General features: G+C 40.6%; 1 protein-coding gene across 22 annotated transcripts in view; it reads right to left on the bottom strand.

The window, feature by feature from the left end:
* NRG1 (neuregulin 1) overlaps positions 1–15,224 on the bottom strand; it is a 1,206,738-nt gene that overhangs the window by 35,733 nt on the left and 1,155,781 nt on the right. For 20 of the 22 annotated variants that reach the window (XM_089327341.1, XM_089327336.1, XM_089327340.1 and 17 more), the window contains one exon: positions 2,187–2,316. In XM_089327341.1, coding sequence (XP_089183467.1) covers positions 2,187–2,316 — 130 coding nt within the window. Of the gene's footprint in view, positions 1–2,186; positions 2,317–15,224 lie in introns of those variants that run through there. The other 2 variants (XM_017339050.4, XM_017339054.4) reach the window with 1 other exon arrangement.

Below are 15,224 nucleotides of genomic sequence, written 5' to 3'. Positions count from 1 at the left end.
CAACTCACTATGATGAACATGGGGTACCAGTTTGTGCTGTAATTACTGCAAACCAGCACAACAAACATCAAAAGTGACAAATTATTATTCTGCTACAGCCAGATAGATTTGAATGTTTTAATGATCAAAATGTCAATTAATTTTTAAACAATAAAACAGTCATAGGAGATCATTCAGATCCTAAAGGAATGATTTTCTACACACTCTCATATTTGCCTTGCTGTAAAAGTTTTGTAAGACTGTTACCTATAATTTTACTTTGGCTTATTACTATTACCTATTTCTAGGAAGGGGAAATTTAGTAAGAGATTAGAATTCTAACCTTCTATTCCATAGTTCTTATTCACTCTAACTGACCATATTTATTTTTTAAACATCAGCTATAAACTTTTGGTTCTTCTCCTACTTGCAAGGAGCCGTTCTGGAAGGCAGGAGGTCACAGCCATGAGGTCCCATGCTTCCCACTACATAGAAGCGCAATCTTCAACTTCTTTGGGAGAGGCAGAACATTTTCTACAAAACTGAATGTGTGTGTGTGTGTGTGTGTGTGTGTGTGTGTGGTGGGGCAGGTGTTTGGACTACTAAAAAGACACAGGCTGAGATGCCTGCTTCCCATTTTGCATTGCCTAGGTTTATGTCTCAACTCCACTGTTTACTCTAGCTTCCTCAGCTCAAGTAGCTGAGTCCCTGTCATTCACATGGAAGCCCTGGACAGAGTTCCAAACTCCTGGCTTCAGCCTGGCCCAGTCCTGGGGTTGCAGGTATCTAAAGAGTGAACCAGTGGGTGGGAGTTTTCTGTCTGTATCTCTGCCAAATAAATAAATAAATAAATAAATGAATTGATGGTGTATATGTTTGTGTTAACTTAAAAACATACATCTTTGAAGATACACTTCATTACTTCCAAAAATAAAGACTTTCTTAGAGCTGACACATAAGCATTGGATCCTATTTGTACAATGTAAAAAGAAAACAGCCTTGTTAACTATTTTGTAATCCTTTTAAATTATTCTTTTTCATAATTCAACTGCCTCTCTACTAGACTTGCTCTTTCTTATCAACAGTTAAGTCACATACCGATGTGTTAGAACAAGAGACAATTTTTATGATTGAATAGTTTTTCCTGCTTTAGGATAAACATTGCTACCTTATAACAATGTACCCATTGTGCATTTCCTATCATAGAATGCCTGCAAGATCTGTTAGATCTTCTACACTGTATTTTTAAAGGAATTGCTTTTAAAATATCTTGCTTCTGGGACACAGCTATTGGTCAACAGCAAAATAAATGTATATTTTTCAACATTTCAACAGATATTAAACACCTTCTACTTGCTTCAAATTATGAATCCACATACCATCTATGGAATAAATATCAATTGTAGATATGAAATTCATGACACAATAAACACGTGCTTTAATGGGACTCACACATTTTTACTACAGGTTTAAATATTTAATATACTGACAATGTCACTGTTTTAATGCTGCCTGCTAAGAGAATTTGATACTTCCTAATGGCACATCAGCCACTCCAGGACATTGTAAAGAAACGGCCATTATAGTGTATCTATAGGCAATAGCAGAGCATGAAAGAGCGCTGCTTTCTACATACAATGAGGCTACACACACTAAGTGCTTTTCCAAATAGAAGCCATTTGCTTTTCGACCACTAGCAGTATCAGCCCTAAATGCATTTTCGTAAGTCTTTTAAAAAAGACTTATGAAACTATAAGATAATTCCAAGTGTCAGTGATCTTCTATGCTTCTTAGTTGAACTATTCATCTGCAGGTGACCATTGGGATAAGAAAGGAACATTATCTTACAGCTTAATTTATGCACTGGATGGAGAAGTAGGTATCAAAAATCATAGGGTTTTGTGATATTCACACAACTCTTTTTGAGTAACAATGAAGAAAACCATGATGAAAGCAGCATTATAAATACAAAGGCCAGAAAACAAAAGCAAAAAAACCCATACATGCTGAAAAGAACAAAAACCAGTTCTGGATAAAACACAGGAGTGACAAATGCTATTAATGCTCCAAAACACTCTACAAACAAAATGGCATTATTCAACAGGATGCAACGGAATCGGAAAAAAGCAACGATCCATCATGAGACACAAAATCATCCAGAATAAGCAGGTATGGATGTAAGCCACACAGAGGGTTTCTTTCCTTACTTGCACAGGTATCGTGAAGGATTTGAAAGGTCTTTCACCATGAAGCACTCGCCCCCATTCACACAGAAAGTTTTCTCCTTCTCGGCACACTTGACAAGGTGACTTGTCCCGGTGGTGGACGTCGATGTGGCTGGAGAGGAGAGAGAACAGAAGAAGGTTTACGTCCATATTTCCCTGTCTAAGCGGACTTCACTCTTACACTCTCTTAGGTGAAAATGTTCACATGATATAGAGTGAGCTTCACTAAACTTTCAGACTTGGCAAACAATAGGAGAGAAGTTAAGGACTATTTGTGTGTACTTAGAATGCATTTAATGGACCAAAAACTATGCATAGATTTATTTATTTAAATTCTATGCATAGATTTAAAAAATTTTTTACACCAAAATAAACTTATCCTTTAATTCTACTTTTCCATGAACTTTCTGATGTACCCTTGTGGAGTCCAATTCTAAAACAATAAGTAATTATACAGTTAATTTAATGATGGGGCCGGTGCTGTGGCGCAGTGGGTTAATGCTCTGGCTTGAAGCACCGGCATCCCATATGGGCGCCGGTTCTAGTTCTGGCTGCTCCACTTCCGATCCAGCTCTCTGCTATGGCCTGGGATAGCAGTAAAGGATGGCCCACATCCGTGGGCCCCTGCACCCATGTGGGAGACCTGGAAGAAGCTCCTGGCTACTGGCTTCAGATTGGCCCAGCTTCTGCCGTTGCGGCCAGTTGGGGAGCGAACCATCAGATGGAAGACCTCTCTCTCTCTCTCTGCCTCTCCTCTCTTTGTGTAACTCTGACTTTCAAATAAATAACCTTTTTTAAAAATTTAATTATAATTAAATAGGAAAAAGGCACAACATTTTTTACAACCAATGCTTTATCCTCTAAGGTAGCTGGAAAAAGAGAAGCTCTAACATCATGAAGGAAAATCACATTTTCCAGGAAAACTCAAAGGTATTGGTCCAAGGTCATGTCAATGCAGCTTAATTTGGATGTCAGTTTTTAATGGCAACTAATTTATAATATTATTCATTTTATAATTTATAATAATATTCATTTTGGAAATTAATGCTTTATATGTACAGTGGCTTTCAATTTAAAATTTTTATTAATATAAAAAATAAATAAATATAAATAATTTATGCATTCCATAGGTACAGTTCCAAGAAGACAACCACACTTCCCCCACTCCCCTTCTCTTCCCCATGCCCCTTCCTCCCTCACTCCCTCCCTCCCCTCTCTTCATCAGTTTTTGCAAAGCCATAATTTTAACCCACTCTATATTCACAGGCTTAATTCCCTACTAGCCATAATATTCAACAAGTAAAAAGTAGGGAGATCACAATCCCACAGGAATATAAACAAGGGCTAAAAACTACAATCATATCCCAAAATGACCATTTCATTCTTATGCGTTTTTGGTATTCACAGATCAGAGAAAGCATATGACATTTGTCTTTTTGAGACTGGCTAATTTTACTAAACATAATGGTTTCTAGTTGCATCCGATTTGTTTCCATTTTTAGATAGTATGTATAGCAAAGAAAAACATAAGGTGGCTTATCAATTCCAAATGAAAAAATTATAATTGAATATATATTCACATGTAGATCAGAAGCCATTCTGCTAAAAGTTTCTGCTCGGTTCTAGTTCATATTCAAAAGAACACTCTTGAATGGCTGATTGCCATAAAACTTTTGAGGAAATGGAAAGACAGTTCCACATCTCTGAGAATGTCAAATGAAGTAGGATAAAAATAAAATTTACTCTTTTGAATTAGGGGTTGAAATCAGCCTTCATTTGGGTTTACAACATCTTTATGTGAAAATGTTTACATTCACTTGTCAAACTTCACAGCTATGTGGAAGTGAATTTGAAAATGACGCCACTGGGGCTGGTGTTGTGGTGTAGTGGGTAAGCTACAGCCTGCAGTGCGGACATCCCTTATGGGCACCAGTTTGACTCCTGGCTGCTCCACTTCCCATCCAGCTCCCTGCTAATGCACCTGGGAAAGCAAAAGAGGATGGCCCAAGTGATTGGGCCCCTGCACCCATGTGAGAGACCTGGAAGAAGCTTCAGGATCCTGGCTTTGCATTGGCCCAGCCCTGGCCATTGTGGCCATTTGGGGGAGTGAATCAGTGGATGGAATACTTTTCTCTTTCTCTCCTTCTCTCTCTGTAACTCTGCCTTTCAAATGAATAAATCTTTTTTTTTTTTTTTTTTTTTTTTGACAGGCAGAATGGACAGTGAGAGAGAGAGAGAGGGAGAGAAAGGTCTTCCTTTTCCGTTGGTTCACCCCCCAATGGCTGCTGCGGCTGGCACACCACGCTGATCCGAAGCCAGGAGCCAGGTGCTTCTCCTGGTCTCCCATGGGGTGCAGGGCCCAAGCACTTGGGCCATCCTCCACTGCCTTCCCAGGCCACAGCAGAGAGCTGGACTGGAAGAGGGGCGACCGGGACAAAATCTGGCGCCCCAACCGGGACTAGAACCCGGTGTGCTGGCGCCGCAAGAGGAAGATTATCCTATTGAGCCGCGGCGCCAGCCAAAATCAATCTTTAAAAAAAGAAAAGAAACTGATGTCTACACCATTGGTCTGTGGAGTCAATGAAGCTATAACTTGAGCTGAGGCTTCAAGGGTACTGAGTTTCAGAACCTCTCCCTCCTTGAACATCATTCAAGACACCACAGACAGTGCTCAGTTCCTATTCAAAACAGTCTAATTCACACAGTGCTCATTACTGATATTATTAGGATAAGAAGCAAAACCAGAAACAAGTCAGTGAAATTTTTACTTACTCTATCGGAAAGAATATCCAGCTTTAGACAATTTTTTTTATTGTCTACTGACTCATTCTTAGATTTTTAGCTATTTGTCTTCCTTGCTAATTTCTACTTTATTAGGGGAGTTTTGGAAACTCATTTCCTTTTTTTTTTCCCTTTCTTTCATATATTATTTTCCCTTCTGCCTTTTGTGCCCATTTCTTTAGAAAGTGTGCATTTTGTTGTGATTTTTGATTTCTTCCTGATCATTATTCTACCAGGGTCGAGTACTCAACATCTAATTATTCAGTTTCTGAATTACTCATAACCTTTCTTGCCTCTTATTGAAGGTGAACGCATGCCGGTGGGCCGTTTTCACTGCTCTGGGGATGAATTTTTCAGTCAAAGTAACTTGGATTTTGGAGACAGATCTGCTTCAAATCCCATCTCCTACTAGCTTTGTGTCCTTCAGCAAGTCACTTAACCACCACCCAGGTGATCAATTTTCCCATTTAGAAAATAAGGATATTTATACTCTTAGAGGATTTTTTGCAGAATTATTGATAATCTGGGTAAAAGCACAAAAACAGCATTTGATAATAACAGTAAGTTATTAATGGGTGAGAGAAGAGCCTTAATTTTGTATTTTTCAACCAGATAAGAAGCTTGACAATGGAAAACTGGGGATTTCAAAGATGCTATTGTTGAATCTACTATTGAACACTACAATTGGGTCAATTTTCTAATTTCTCCAACAAAAATCCCTTTTCAAAATGCATTTCAAGATATGTTTCACAAGTCTACAAACAAAAGGAATGAGAGTGAAGAGGGGGTGGTTTTAGCATCTATTATCAGCTATCCTTTAACAACTGAATCGGAAAGAAAATAAAATTTGCTTTTAAAATCATGGAGCAGACAACATTTCTCTATTTCCCACGGCATCTCATTTTAACATAATACTATATTTTCATGTGAAAACATGTTTAATTATGTGCTATGCATTAATATTTTCATCCAAGACAACTGCTTCCAAAAAAATAATCAGGAAGGAAGTTGCCTTCAGTCTTCAAGGTTTTGTGCTTCAGACTTTCAGCTGCTGACAAGATTCCAAGGGATGACAAATTGGGCAGGGTATCCTTTCTGGCCGCTGAGCAGCGCAGCATGGACCACCTGCAGTGTGCTGTCACCATACATTTCTGCAGAGGACATCAACCTCCCACAGACCCTGGCGGTGTCTGAATCCCTGACAGGTTCCGAAGGATTTCCCTTCACCCAAGCGGAGCTGCAGACACTGCACAGACTTCTCGAAAAAGATCCTTAGGCTTTTACTAAAAACAACACCAACACCCCCTCCTCCCTCAACACACACACACACACAAATGTAGAAATTCCATATACACTGTAAAATAATAATTAAAAGTAGAGATAGAAGAGACAGATCCAGCACGTTACCTCTGAGACTTACTAATTCTGTAAATTATCAAAATATGTTAAGATTAATAAATACATGTTAAAACTTGAAATAGGGGCTGACATTTTGGCAGGGCTATCTAAGCCACTGCTTGCGATGCCAACATCCCGCATCACAGCATTGGTTCAGGTCTCAGCTGTTCTGCTTCAGATTCAGCTACCTGCTAATGCACCCACAGGGGAGACCCAGATGGAGTTCCTACCTCTTGGCTTTAGCATGGCCCAGCCCTGGTAATTGTAGCTACTGGGGGATTGAACCAGCAGATGGAAGATTTTCTATCTCTTTCCCCTTCTTTCCCTCCCTCCCTCCCTCCCACCCTTCCTCCCACCCTCCATTTGGTAAGTGTCGGGAAATAATGAAACAGACACAGCAAGTCTTACATCAAGCTATGAAAACACCATTTCTGTGGGGTTGGGGTGGGGTAGGGTTGTAGGGGCACTTTATTAAAAGCAAAGCTAAAAGTTTCCCAGGCAGAATTTTTTTCCATACATAACAGATGACTTCCAGTGGTTGTTCTGGGAAGGAGGTGAAACAGACATCATTTAGGGCTTAATACACCTGTCTCCCTCTGCTTTGTTTGGGAATTAATGTTCTACTAGCACTAAAAAATGAACAACTACTAGGACACTGCTAACAATGACTTCACTGCTTTATGTTTGCCATGTCTATGAACACATCATCCCAAACACACTTTCTTTTGCATGTTAGCAAGGAAAGTATTCCTTACAGTATTGTAAGGAAGAAAGTGTCAATAAAGCAGCAACTTATGACTACAGAATGCACTTTGGAGTATTTTCCTGTAGACCTGGTCAAGACTAGTGATCACTCCCAGGGAGGCTGCCTGAGGAACTGGAGACCAAGATCACTATATGGGGATCCCAAAGTGCTCCACCACACAACAAGTCATCTTCCTCCTTCCTTGCCTCCCTCCTCCTCCCTTCCTAACACCCCCCCGCCCCGCCGCCCCCTGCCTCATTTCCTCACTTTCTTCCTCCCTCCCTCACTTCTTACATGTCTGCCTATTATGTGCAGGACACAATAATATCAAGTGAAGCAAGTGGGGTTAAAGATTTGAAGACCTCTGAGCTGGGGTTTTGGCACAGAGGTTAGGTTGCTGTCTGGGATGCTTGTACCCCATATCAGAGTGCCTGGCTCAAGTCCTGGCCACTCTAGTTTCCCATTAATGTATACCCTGGGAGAGAGTGGATGGTGGCTCACATACTTGGGCCTCTGGCCACCCTTGTAGGAGACCTGGTTTGAGTTCCAGGCTCTTGGGTGACTTAGCCCAGCCTGGCTGTTGTAGGCATTTGGGGAGTGAGCCAGTGTGTGGAGGAACTTTCTCTCTCTCTCTCTCTCTCTCAAATATAATGAAAATAAATGAATGAAAGTTTTTTTTTTTAAATGTAGGCTGAAAGCAATTCTACTTAAAGGGAGACTCTTACAGATAAAATGCATTTAAATGAACATTGAAGTTAAATGAAAAAAAAAAAAAAAAAAAAAAACAGGTCCAAAGTTTAATTTTGCCAATTACTTTCTCTGTGACTTCTGCTCAGCTACCTGCCCTCCTGAAATTCAGTGCAAAAATGAGGTACCACAAGATTTGTAGTGAAGTTTGCTGAAATGCTTTGTCAGTTGCAACTCAATAACTGATGATACTGCCAATGTCTGCCCAGATTCTGGGATTATATATATTCAAGCCTCAGATACTGTTTCCTAGGAAATTAGTCTACAAAATGCAACATGACATGACGAATATTGAATCACTGAATGATTGTAAAGCAATAAGTAAAAAGACAATAATTTAGTATATTTTAACTTTATTATAATTGCTTCTCAATAGGTTATACCCAATAAATTTGCTTATAAAATATTGAAGGACAATTTAAAAGAAAACTAGTTAAGCTCAAGATTTATTCTTCACTTTCATAATCTAAACAACTCCATAATATTTGACTGAACTACCAAGTTACATTAATTGAATATATTTATAGTACTATGTGTTAGCATAACAGTTTAAAAATTATAATATTTTAAATAGTGTGATGGTCCACAGGATATGGAATACAACACACTTTGTTTATACCTTAGGAATTACTTCTTTAGATATATAGAATAAGAATCTGAGGAATAATTAAGTGTTTTTGCTGCCCATTACAAAATATTTTCCCATGGAATCACACAGTATTTCCTGTGGAGTGCCAGTTTTTTTTTGTTTTTGTTTTTGTTTTTGTTTTCCCCTCTGCTCAAGGCAGGCTAAGAATATAGTGTTGAAAAGGATGGCAGGCTTTCTTGCTTGTTTGAAGTGGTGTTTTCCTTATCAGTGAAGTACACATCAGCAACAGTCTGGGACCATTACACAAATGCAAATTACAGATAAAAAAGGCACTCAATTCTTCTTTGACAATTAGCAGGAATAAACAGTACATACCCCGTGGAGCAATTATTAGTTCCGTTCTGCCCAGAGTGAATGAGTGTTTACCAGCATTTTTTTTTTCCAGAGAATCCTTAATAATTTACTTGCAGAAAATTTAACTAAATACATCTATTTAGTTTTCTCAATGAAATACCCAAATTTGCAACATTCTAAATATTCTAATATTAAGTGCCAATCACTACAAAATTAGATTTTTTAAAATCTTACCTGTGATATCTTCAGTGTCTATGTATTTAGAAATCTGCATGCTTTCTTATGCCCAGTTTTTAAAAAAAGATCTGAAATTATTCTTGCTCAGAATAGAGCTCTTTTGCAATTTGGTAATAAAAGCTCCTGGAGCTCCTGTTGGGGACGAATGCAGAGGTGGCTCCAGAGAAGGAGGCAGAAGCTGGGCAGGAAGAGCTGAGCCACCTAGGGCGGCTCCTCTGGGCGCCAAGGTGCAGCCTGCGGCTCCTCCAAGGAAAACTCCAGAGCCAGACACAGAGCCACCGAGGCACTGTCATTCTGGGTTGGCATTTTCTTTCTGAGCTGTAATTCAATCCCTTGCTGAATAGCAAATGGGTGCTTGGATAGGGGGAAAAAAAAGACAGGAGAAGATGAGAGAGACCTGTACTGACTTGGAAGTTCCCAGGGCCAATCCTGGGACTGAAGTTGACCTCTCCTCTGGCGAACCCTGCTAAAGAGCAGAAAGGAAGCCAGGAAAGACCGTCGTCGTGAGGCCACCCACAGAATCAGAATGTTCTAAAGTAGAAGTGGCCACCCTACTTCATGAACTTCAGGATTTGTCCAGTGAGTCAGAAACACCCGGAGGTTTGCAGACTGCCTCGAAGGTGGCAACTTAACACCAAGGACCGAGGGGGATGAACTGGTTGAACTGATGAACATGGGCTTGGGCATCACTGAAACATATATGGAATGGTAGGACTAGAAAAAGGACCTTAGCATAGTTTATGATTTATCCCACATTGTAAAGGAAGATATAAATCACCTCAAAAAGAACAGCTCTGCACATTTAATAAAATACCTCCAGCTATGAATTCATAAATGTGCACGGGGGAAGGCTGGCCAAGGTCACACAAGTGATTTAGGAAATGCTTGTTTTCTGTTTTGTTAAATGTATATGGGGGCTGAAGTAGATTAAAAAGAATGCTCCCAGGTTCTTCTCTCCCTTACACACTCTCTGGACAGACCCTGATATTATTTCTTCCTTCTTCAGCAGAATGAACAGTGACCTCTGGATGTCTCTCCTCATAAAACAAAATTATAATTTTTGATGTAACACTGATGTCATTTGTAGCTAAACAGAAAGCAGATTCTGAGTTCCCAGTTGCTGAGCAAACACCGTATCACTAGCCAGTGTTATCCTCAGAAAAATAAGATGGTTTGGAGGGTTATTTTCCAAACATTTGAGTGCTTTTTTTTTTCTTTTCTCTGGCAGTGCATTTGACTCATGATATACTCTCATCTTCCTGGTCTACTACTTCTAAGAGGGCAACAGCGCAGAGGTGTAATGCCGTGGAGTATGTCCCAGCTTTGCAAAGGAGAGTAGAGTGTCTTCCCACAGTGGGTAGCTGACTGGGTGGAGTTACAAGAAAGCTACATGTTCTTCTTCACAAAGCTGATAACCTCTTCTTAACTAAGAATCTAACATCAATAACACAGTTCTGCTATATATTTTCTACAAATCACTGACAGTTTTATATGAATATAAAATTTCCACAAACAGGCAAGCTGCCCCTTGAATCGTTTTCCATCAATACTTATTCTAAGGGAGTACAATCTGTCTAGCCTGCAGAACAAATATTAGCAGTCCATTTCAACGGCTTAATTTGATATATTTGTAGATTTCACGAGGCTAAATGTTGAAGTCACACATTCTTCACTATACTCTGCATTTTCAACCAGGATCAATGTGGTTGGAAGGTCATGTCAGTGTAGAAAATGTTAACCTGTCAGTGTCTGAGCTAGCTCAAGTTTTGAGCACCAAGCAAAATAAATCAACACCAAGAGGGCTGAACTCCCCACAATGATCAAGGATTCAGTTATTCAGCAAGTTACTGAAATTACCATTTGACATTTAATGACATAGGTTAATTTATTCATCAAGTAAAATACATTTAGAAATGAAAGCAGATGAAAGGTCAAAAGCAAGAAACCATGAGGCAAATTCATTATCTTATTCAACAAATTAAAAACAGTCACGGTGGGGCCAGCACTGTGGCACAGTGGGTTAATTTGCCATCTGTGACAGCATCCCATGTGAGCATTGGTTCCAGTTCTGGCTGAACCACCTCCAATCCAGCTCCCTGCTAATGCTCTTGGGAAAGCAACAGAAGATGGCCCAAGTGCTTGGGCCCTTGCACCCATGTGGGAGACCCCGATGGAGTTCCTAGGTCTTGGCATTGGCCTGGCCCAGTCCTGGCCATTGCAGCCATCTGGGGAGTAAACCAGAGGATGACAGACTCTCTCCTTCTCTCTGTCTTCCCCTCTCTCTTTGTTTCTCTGCCTTTCAAATAAATAAATAAATCTTTAAAAAATTGTCAGTAGACACTGAACCCGCATTTAATGGAATTAAAATTCAATTTTTATAAGGCTATCAAGTATTCTTATCCTCAACTATCAAATCTAAACTTAATCAATAATTCACATGCAAGGACAAATTTATAGGAAGTAAATTAGGTCACAGGGATACAATGAAAAGTACCATGAAGGGTCACAATTAGCAAAATAAAGATGGACAATGTAAACCTCTACAGAACCTGCTTTAAAAAAAAGTTAGAAAGGTAAGAAGACACAGAGTGGGAGCTAGGGACAAATGGAGAGAAAAAGAAAAACCCAAAATATAGACACTTTCAAGAGCACTGAGAAATGTATAAACCAACTGCAATGTATGATCCTTCTTTGGGTCCTGATTCAAGAAACTGTTATAAATGCATGCTATTTATGAGAGGAAATCTGACCACCAACTAAATTATTAACAATACCTAAAAGGTTATCAGCGATTTTGTGAGTCAAATGTATTACTGTTATATTTAAAAATAAAATAGTCTTCATCTTTTAGAGATACATACTGAAATATGTATATTACATTAGAAGATGTCTGGGATTTGCAACAAAACAGTGAGAGGGAATGGAAGGGATTGTGATTCAGATGAAATAAAACTGCTAATGGCTTAAATGGGTGATGGTCCAGGGACTCTCGTGACACTATCATTTGTATTTTCATATGTTCAATGTGCATGCTTAAATGTATTTTAAATATGAAATTAAGAGATAAGTTTATTTTGCTACAAAACATTTTTGAAATTCATCTGAAGTTTTTTCATAACATACATTTCCCATTAGCTTTTTGAAGATCCTCTCATATGCATGGATTTCAAATTTCTTTGTGCCAAAATGGATTTATCTTTTTTTATTTTTTTATTTAAAAAATTTTTTTTAATTTTTTTGACAGGCAGAGTGGACAGTGAGAGAGAGAGACAGAGAGAAAGGTCTTCCTTTGCAATTGGTTCACCCTCCAATGGCCGCCTCGGCCGGCGTGCTGCGGCCGGTGCACCACGCTGATCCAAAGCCAGGAGCCAGGTGCTTCTCCTGGTCTCCCATGGGGTGTAGGGCCCAAGCACTTGGGCCATCCTCCACTGCACTCCTGGGCCATAGCAGAGAGCTGGCCTGGAAGAGGGGCAACTGGGACAGAATCCTGCACCCCGACTGGGACTAGAACCCGGTGTGCTGGCGCTGCAAGGTGGAGGATTAGCCTAGTGAGCCGTGGTGCAGGCCTTATTTTTTTAATTTTAAAATTTATTTTACTTTATTTATTTGAAAGTCAGAGCTACACAGAAGAGAGGAGAGGAAAAGAGAGAGAGAGAGAGGTCTTCCATCCACTGGTTCACTCCCCAGACAGCCGCAACGGCCGGAGCTGCGCCGATCTGAAGCCAGGAAGCCAGGAGCCTCCTCCAGGTCTCCCAGGGGGGTGCAGGGGCCCAAGGACCTGGGCCATCCTCCATTGCTTTCCCAGGCCATAGCAGATAGCTGGATTGGAAGAGGAGCAGCCAGGACTAGAACGGGCACCCACATGGGATGCCAGCACTTCAGGCCAGGGCCTTAACCCACTGTGCCACAGCGCTGGCCCCGAATTTATCTGTTAAATCAGTTTTTTCATAACTTTGTGAAGTATCCTTGTATAGCACAAGTTTATTTTCTTTTAATATTTTTTTTTTATTCACTTGAGAGGCAGAGCCACAGACTGACAGGGAAAGACAGAGAAAGGTCCTCCATCTGCTGGCTCACTCCTCAAATAGCCGCAACAGCCAAAGCCAGGACGATGAGAAGCCAGGGGCTAGAAGTCTTCTCTGGGTCTCCCATGTGGGTGCAGGGGCCCAATACTTGGGCTATCTTCTACTGCTAGCCATGGGCAGAGAGCTGGATCTGAAGAGGAGCAGCCAGGACATGAACAGGCTTCCACGTGGGATGCCAGTGCCGCAGGTAGAGGCCCAGCCCACTAAGCCACAGTGCCAGCCCTAGTGCAAGTTTAAATACACATACACACACACACACACTTATAAAATACTAAAAATAATAAGTTTTGGGTTTCTCTATATGTGTCTTTTTTTTTTTTTTTTTTTTTTGACAGGCAGAGTGGACAGTGAGAGAGACAGAGAGAAAGGTCTTCCTTTTTCCGCTGGTTCACCCCCAATGGCCGCTGCGGCCGGCGCACTGCACTGATCCGAAGCCAGGAGCCAGGTGCTTCTCCTGGTCTTCCATGGGGTGCAGGGCCCAAGCACTTGGGCCATCTTCCACTGCCTTCCCAGGCCACAGCAGAGAGCTGGCCTGGAAGAGGAGCAGCCAGGACTTTACAAGGTATTTCACCTATAGAGGGTGGCTACTGTAGCACAGTGGGGTATGCCACTGTTTGGAATGCCTGTATCTTACATCAGAGTGCCTGGAATCGAGTCCAATTCCCATCCAGCTTCCTGCTAATGCACCTTGGAGGTAGCAGATGACGACTCAAGTACGTGGCTTCATGCCACCCATGTGGGAGACCCAGATGGAATTCCTGGTTCCTGGCTTTGGTCTGGGCCAGCCCTGGCTGCTGAGGGCATTTGGGGAGTGAACCAGCAGATCCAAAATCTCTCTCTCTCTCTCTCTGCCTCTGCCACTGTTCCTTTCAAATAATAATTGAATTTAATAAATAATTGAAAAAATTATATATATCATCTAAAATATATATACTTTAAGTCAGTAATCTAAGTCATAATTAACAATGAAACTATAAGGGGCCTTTCCAGGAATGTCAAGAAAAAGCCAACCAAATTGACTAATGGTGCTATCGTTTAATGTTGCTCTGAGAGATCTAACTAATGCAGTAAGGCAGGAATAAAAAACAAAACTATGAAATAACTTCAGCAACTGAGAAAAATTGTTATTTGAATTGTTATTTGAAAATTATGATTGTATACAAGTATCAACTATTTTTTTAAATTTATTTGACAGGTAGAGTTATAGAGAGAGAGAGACAAGAGAAAAAGGTCTTCCTTCCATTGGTTCATCCCCACATGGCCGTTACTGCCGGTGCTGCACCGATCTGAAGCCAGGAGCCAGGTGCTTCCTCCTGGTCTCCCATGCGGGTGCAGGGTCCAAGCACTTGGGCCATCCTCCACTGCCTTCCCGGGCTACAGCAGAGAGCTGGCCTGGAAGAGGAGCAACCAGGACAGAATCCGGTGCCCCGACCGGAGGATTACCCTAGGGAGCCAGGGCGCCGGCCCCACAGCATTAACTATTAAGAAAAACAAATGAAATAAAGGAATCAAATTCACGTAGCAACAGAAAATATAAATCAGGTAGATCAGTTGGACATAAACTGAACAATAAATATATGAATAGAAAATATTTTTATTTTCTATTTTTAAAGAGGGCTGCATTAAGAAGATGAATTAGGACTGTGGTTGTGGGAGAAGGTGCTGTTCCATTAAAGTGAAAAGCAAACTGCGGAGGTAGGAAAAGAGATACAATGTTTAGTGGAAGGCAGCAGATCAGTTTCACCAGGACATGGATTATAAATAAGGAGATGGTGTTAATGAAGTTATAAAATAATAATGCATCCATATCAGAGAAGCCCTCGATGACCCTGGCTGGAATGAATGTTTAATATGTAGGCCACGGAGAGAGCTAGGTTTTTTGAGCAGGGCTATGATTAATAAAATTAATAGTGCATCCTTGAGCCTACAGAAGGGGAGAAAAATGACAAGGAGGAGATCAGTGAAGTTCATACAAAGGCCTAGTGAGAGAGGAAAGTGTTTAGCAAGATAATGACTGGAAAGAAACAGGCAGTTCAAGAAACAGCACTATTTTATAGGTATACACATTAAAATTAGGTTTGAGT

This window comes from Oryctolagus cuniculus, chromosome 2, assembly GCF_051225735.1.
Source record: "Oryctolagus cuniculus isolate XC-2025 breed Fujian yellow rabbit chromosome 2, ASM5122573v1, whole genome shotgun sequence".
NCBI lineage: Eukaryota > Metazoa > Chordata > Mammalia > Lagomorpha > Leporidae > Oryctolagus > Oryctolagus cuniculus.
This window is presented reverse-complemented; position numbering and strand designations above follow the sequence as displayed.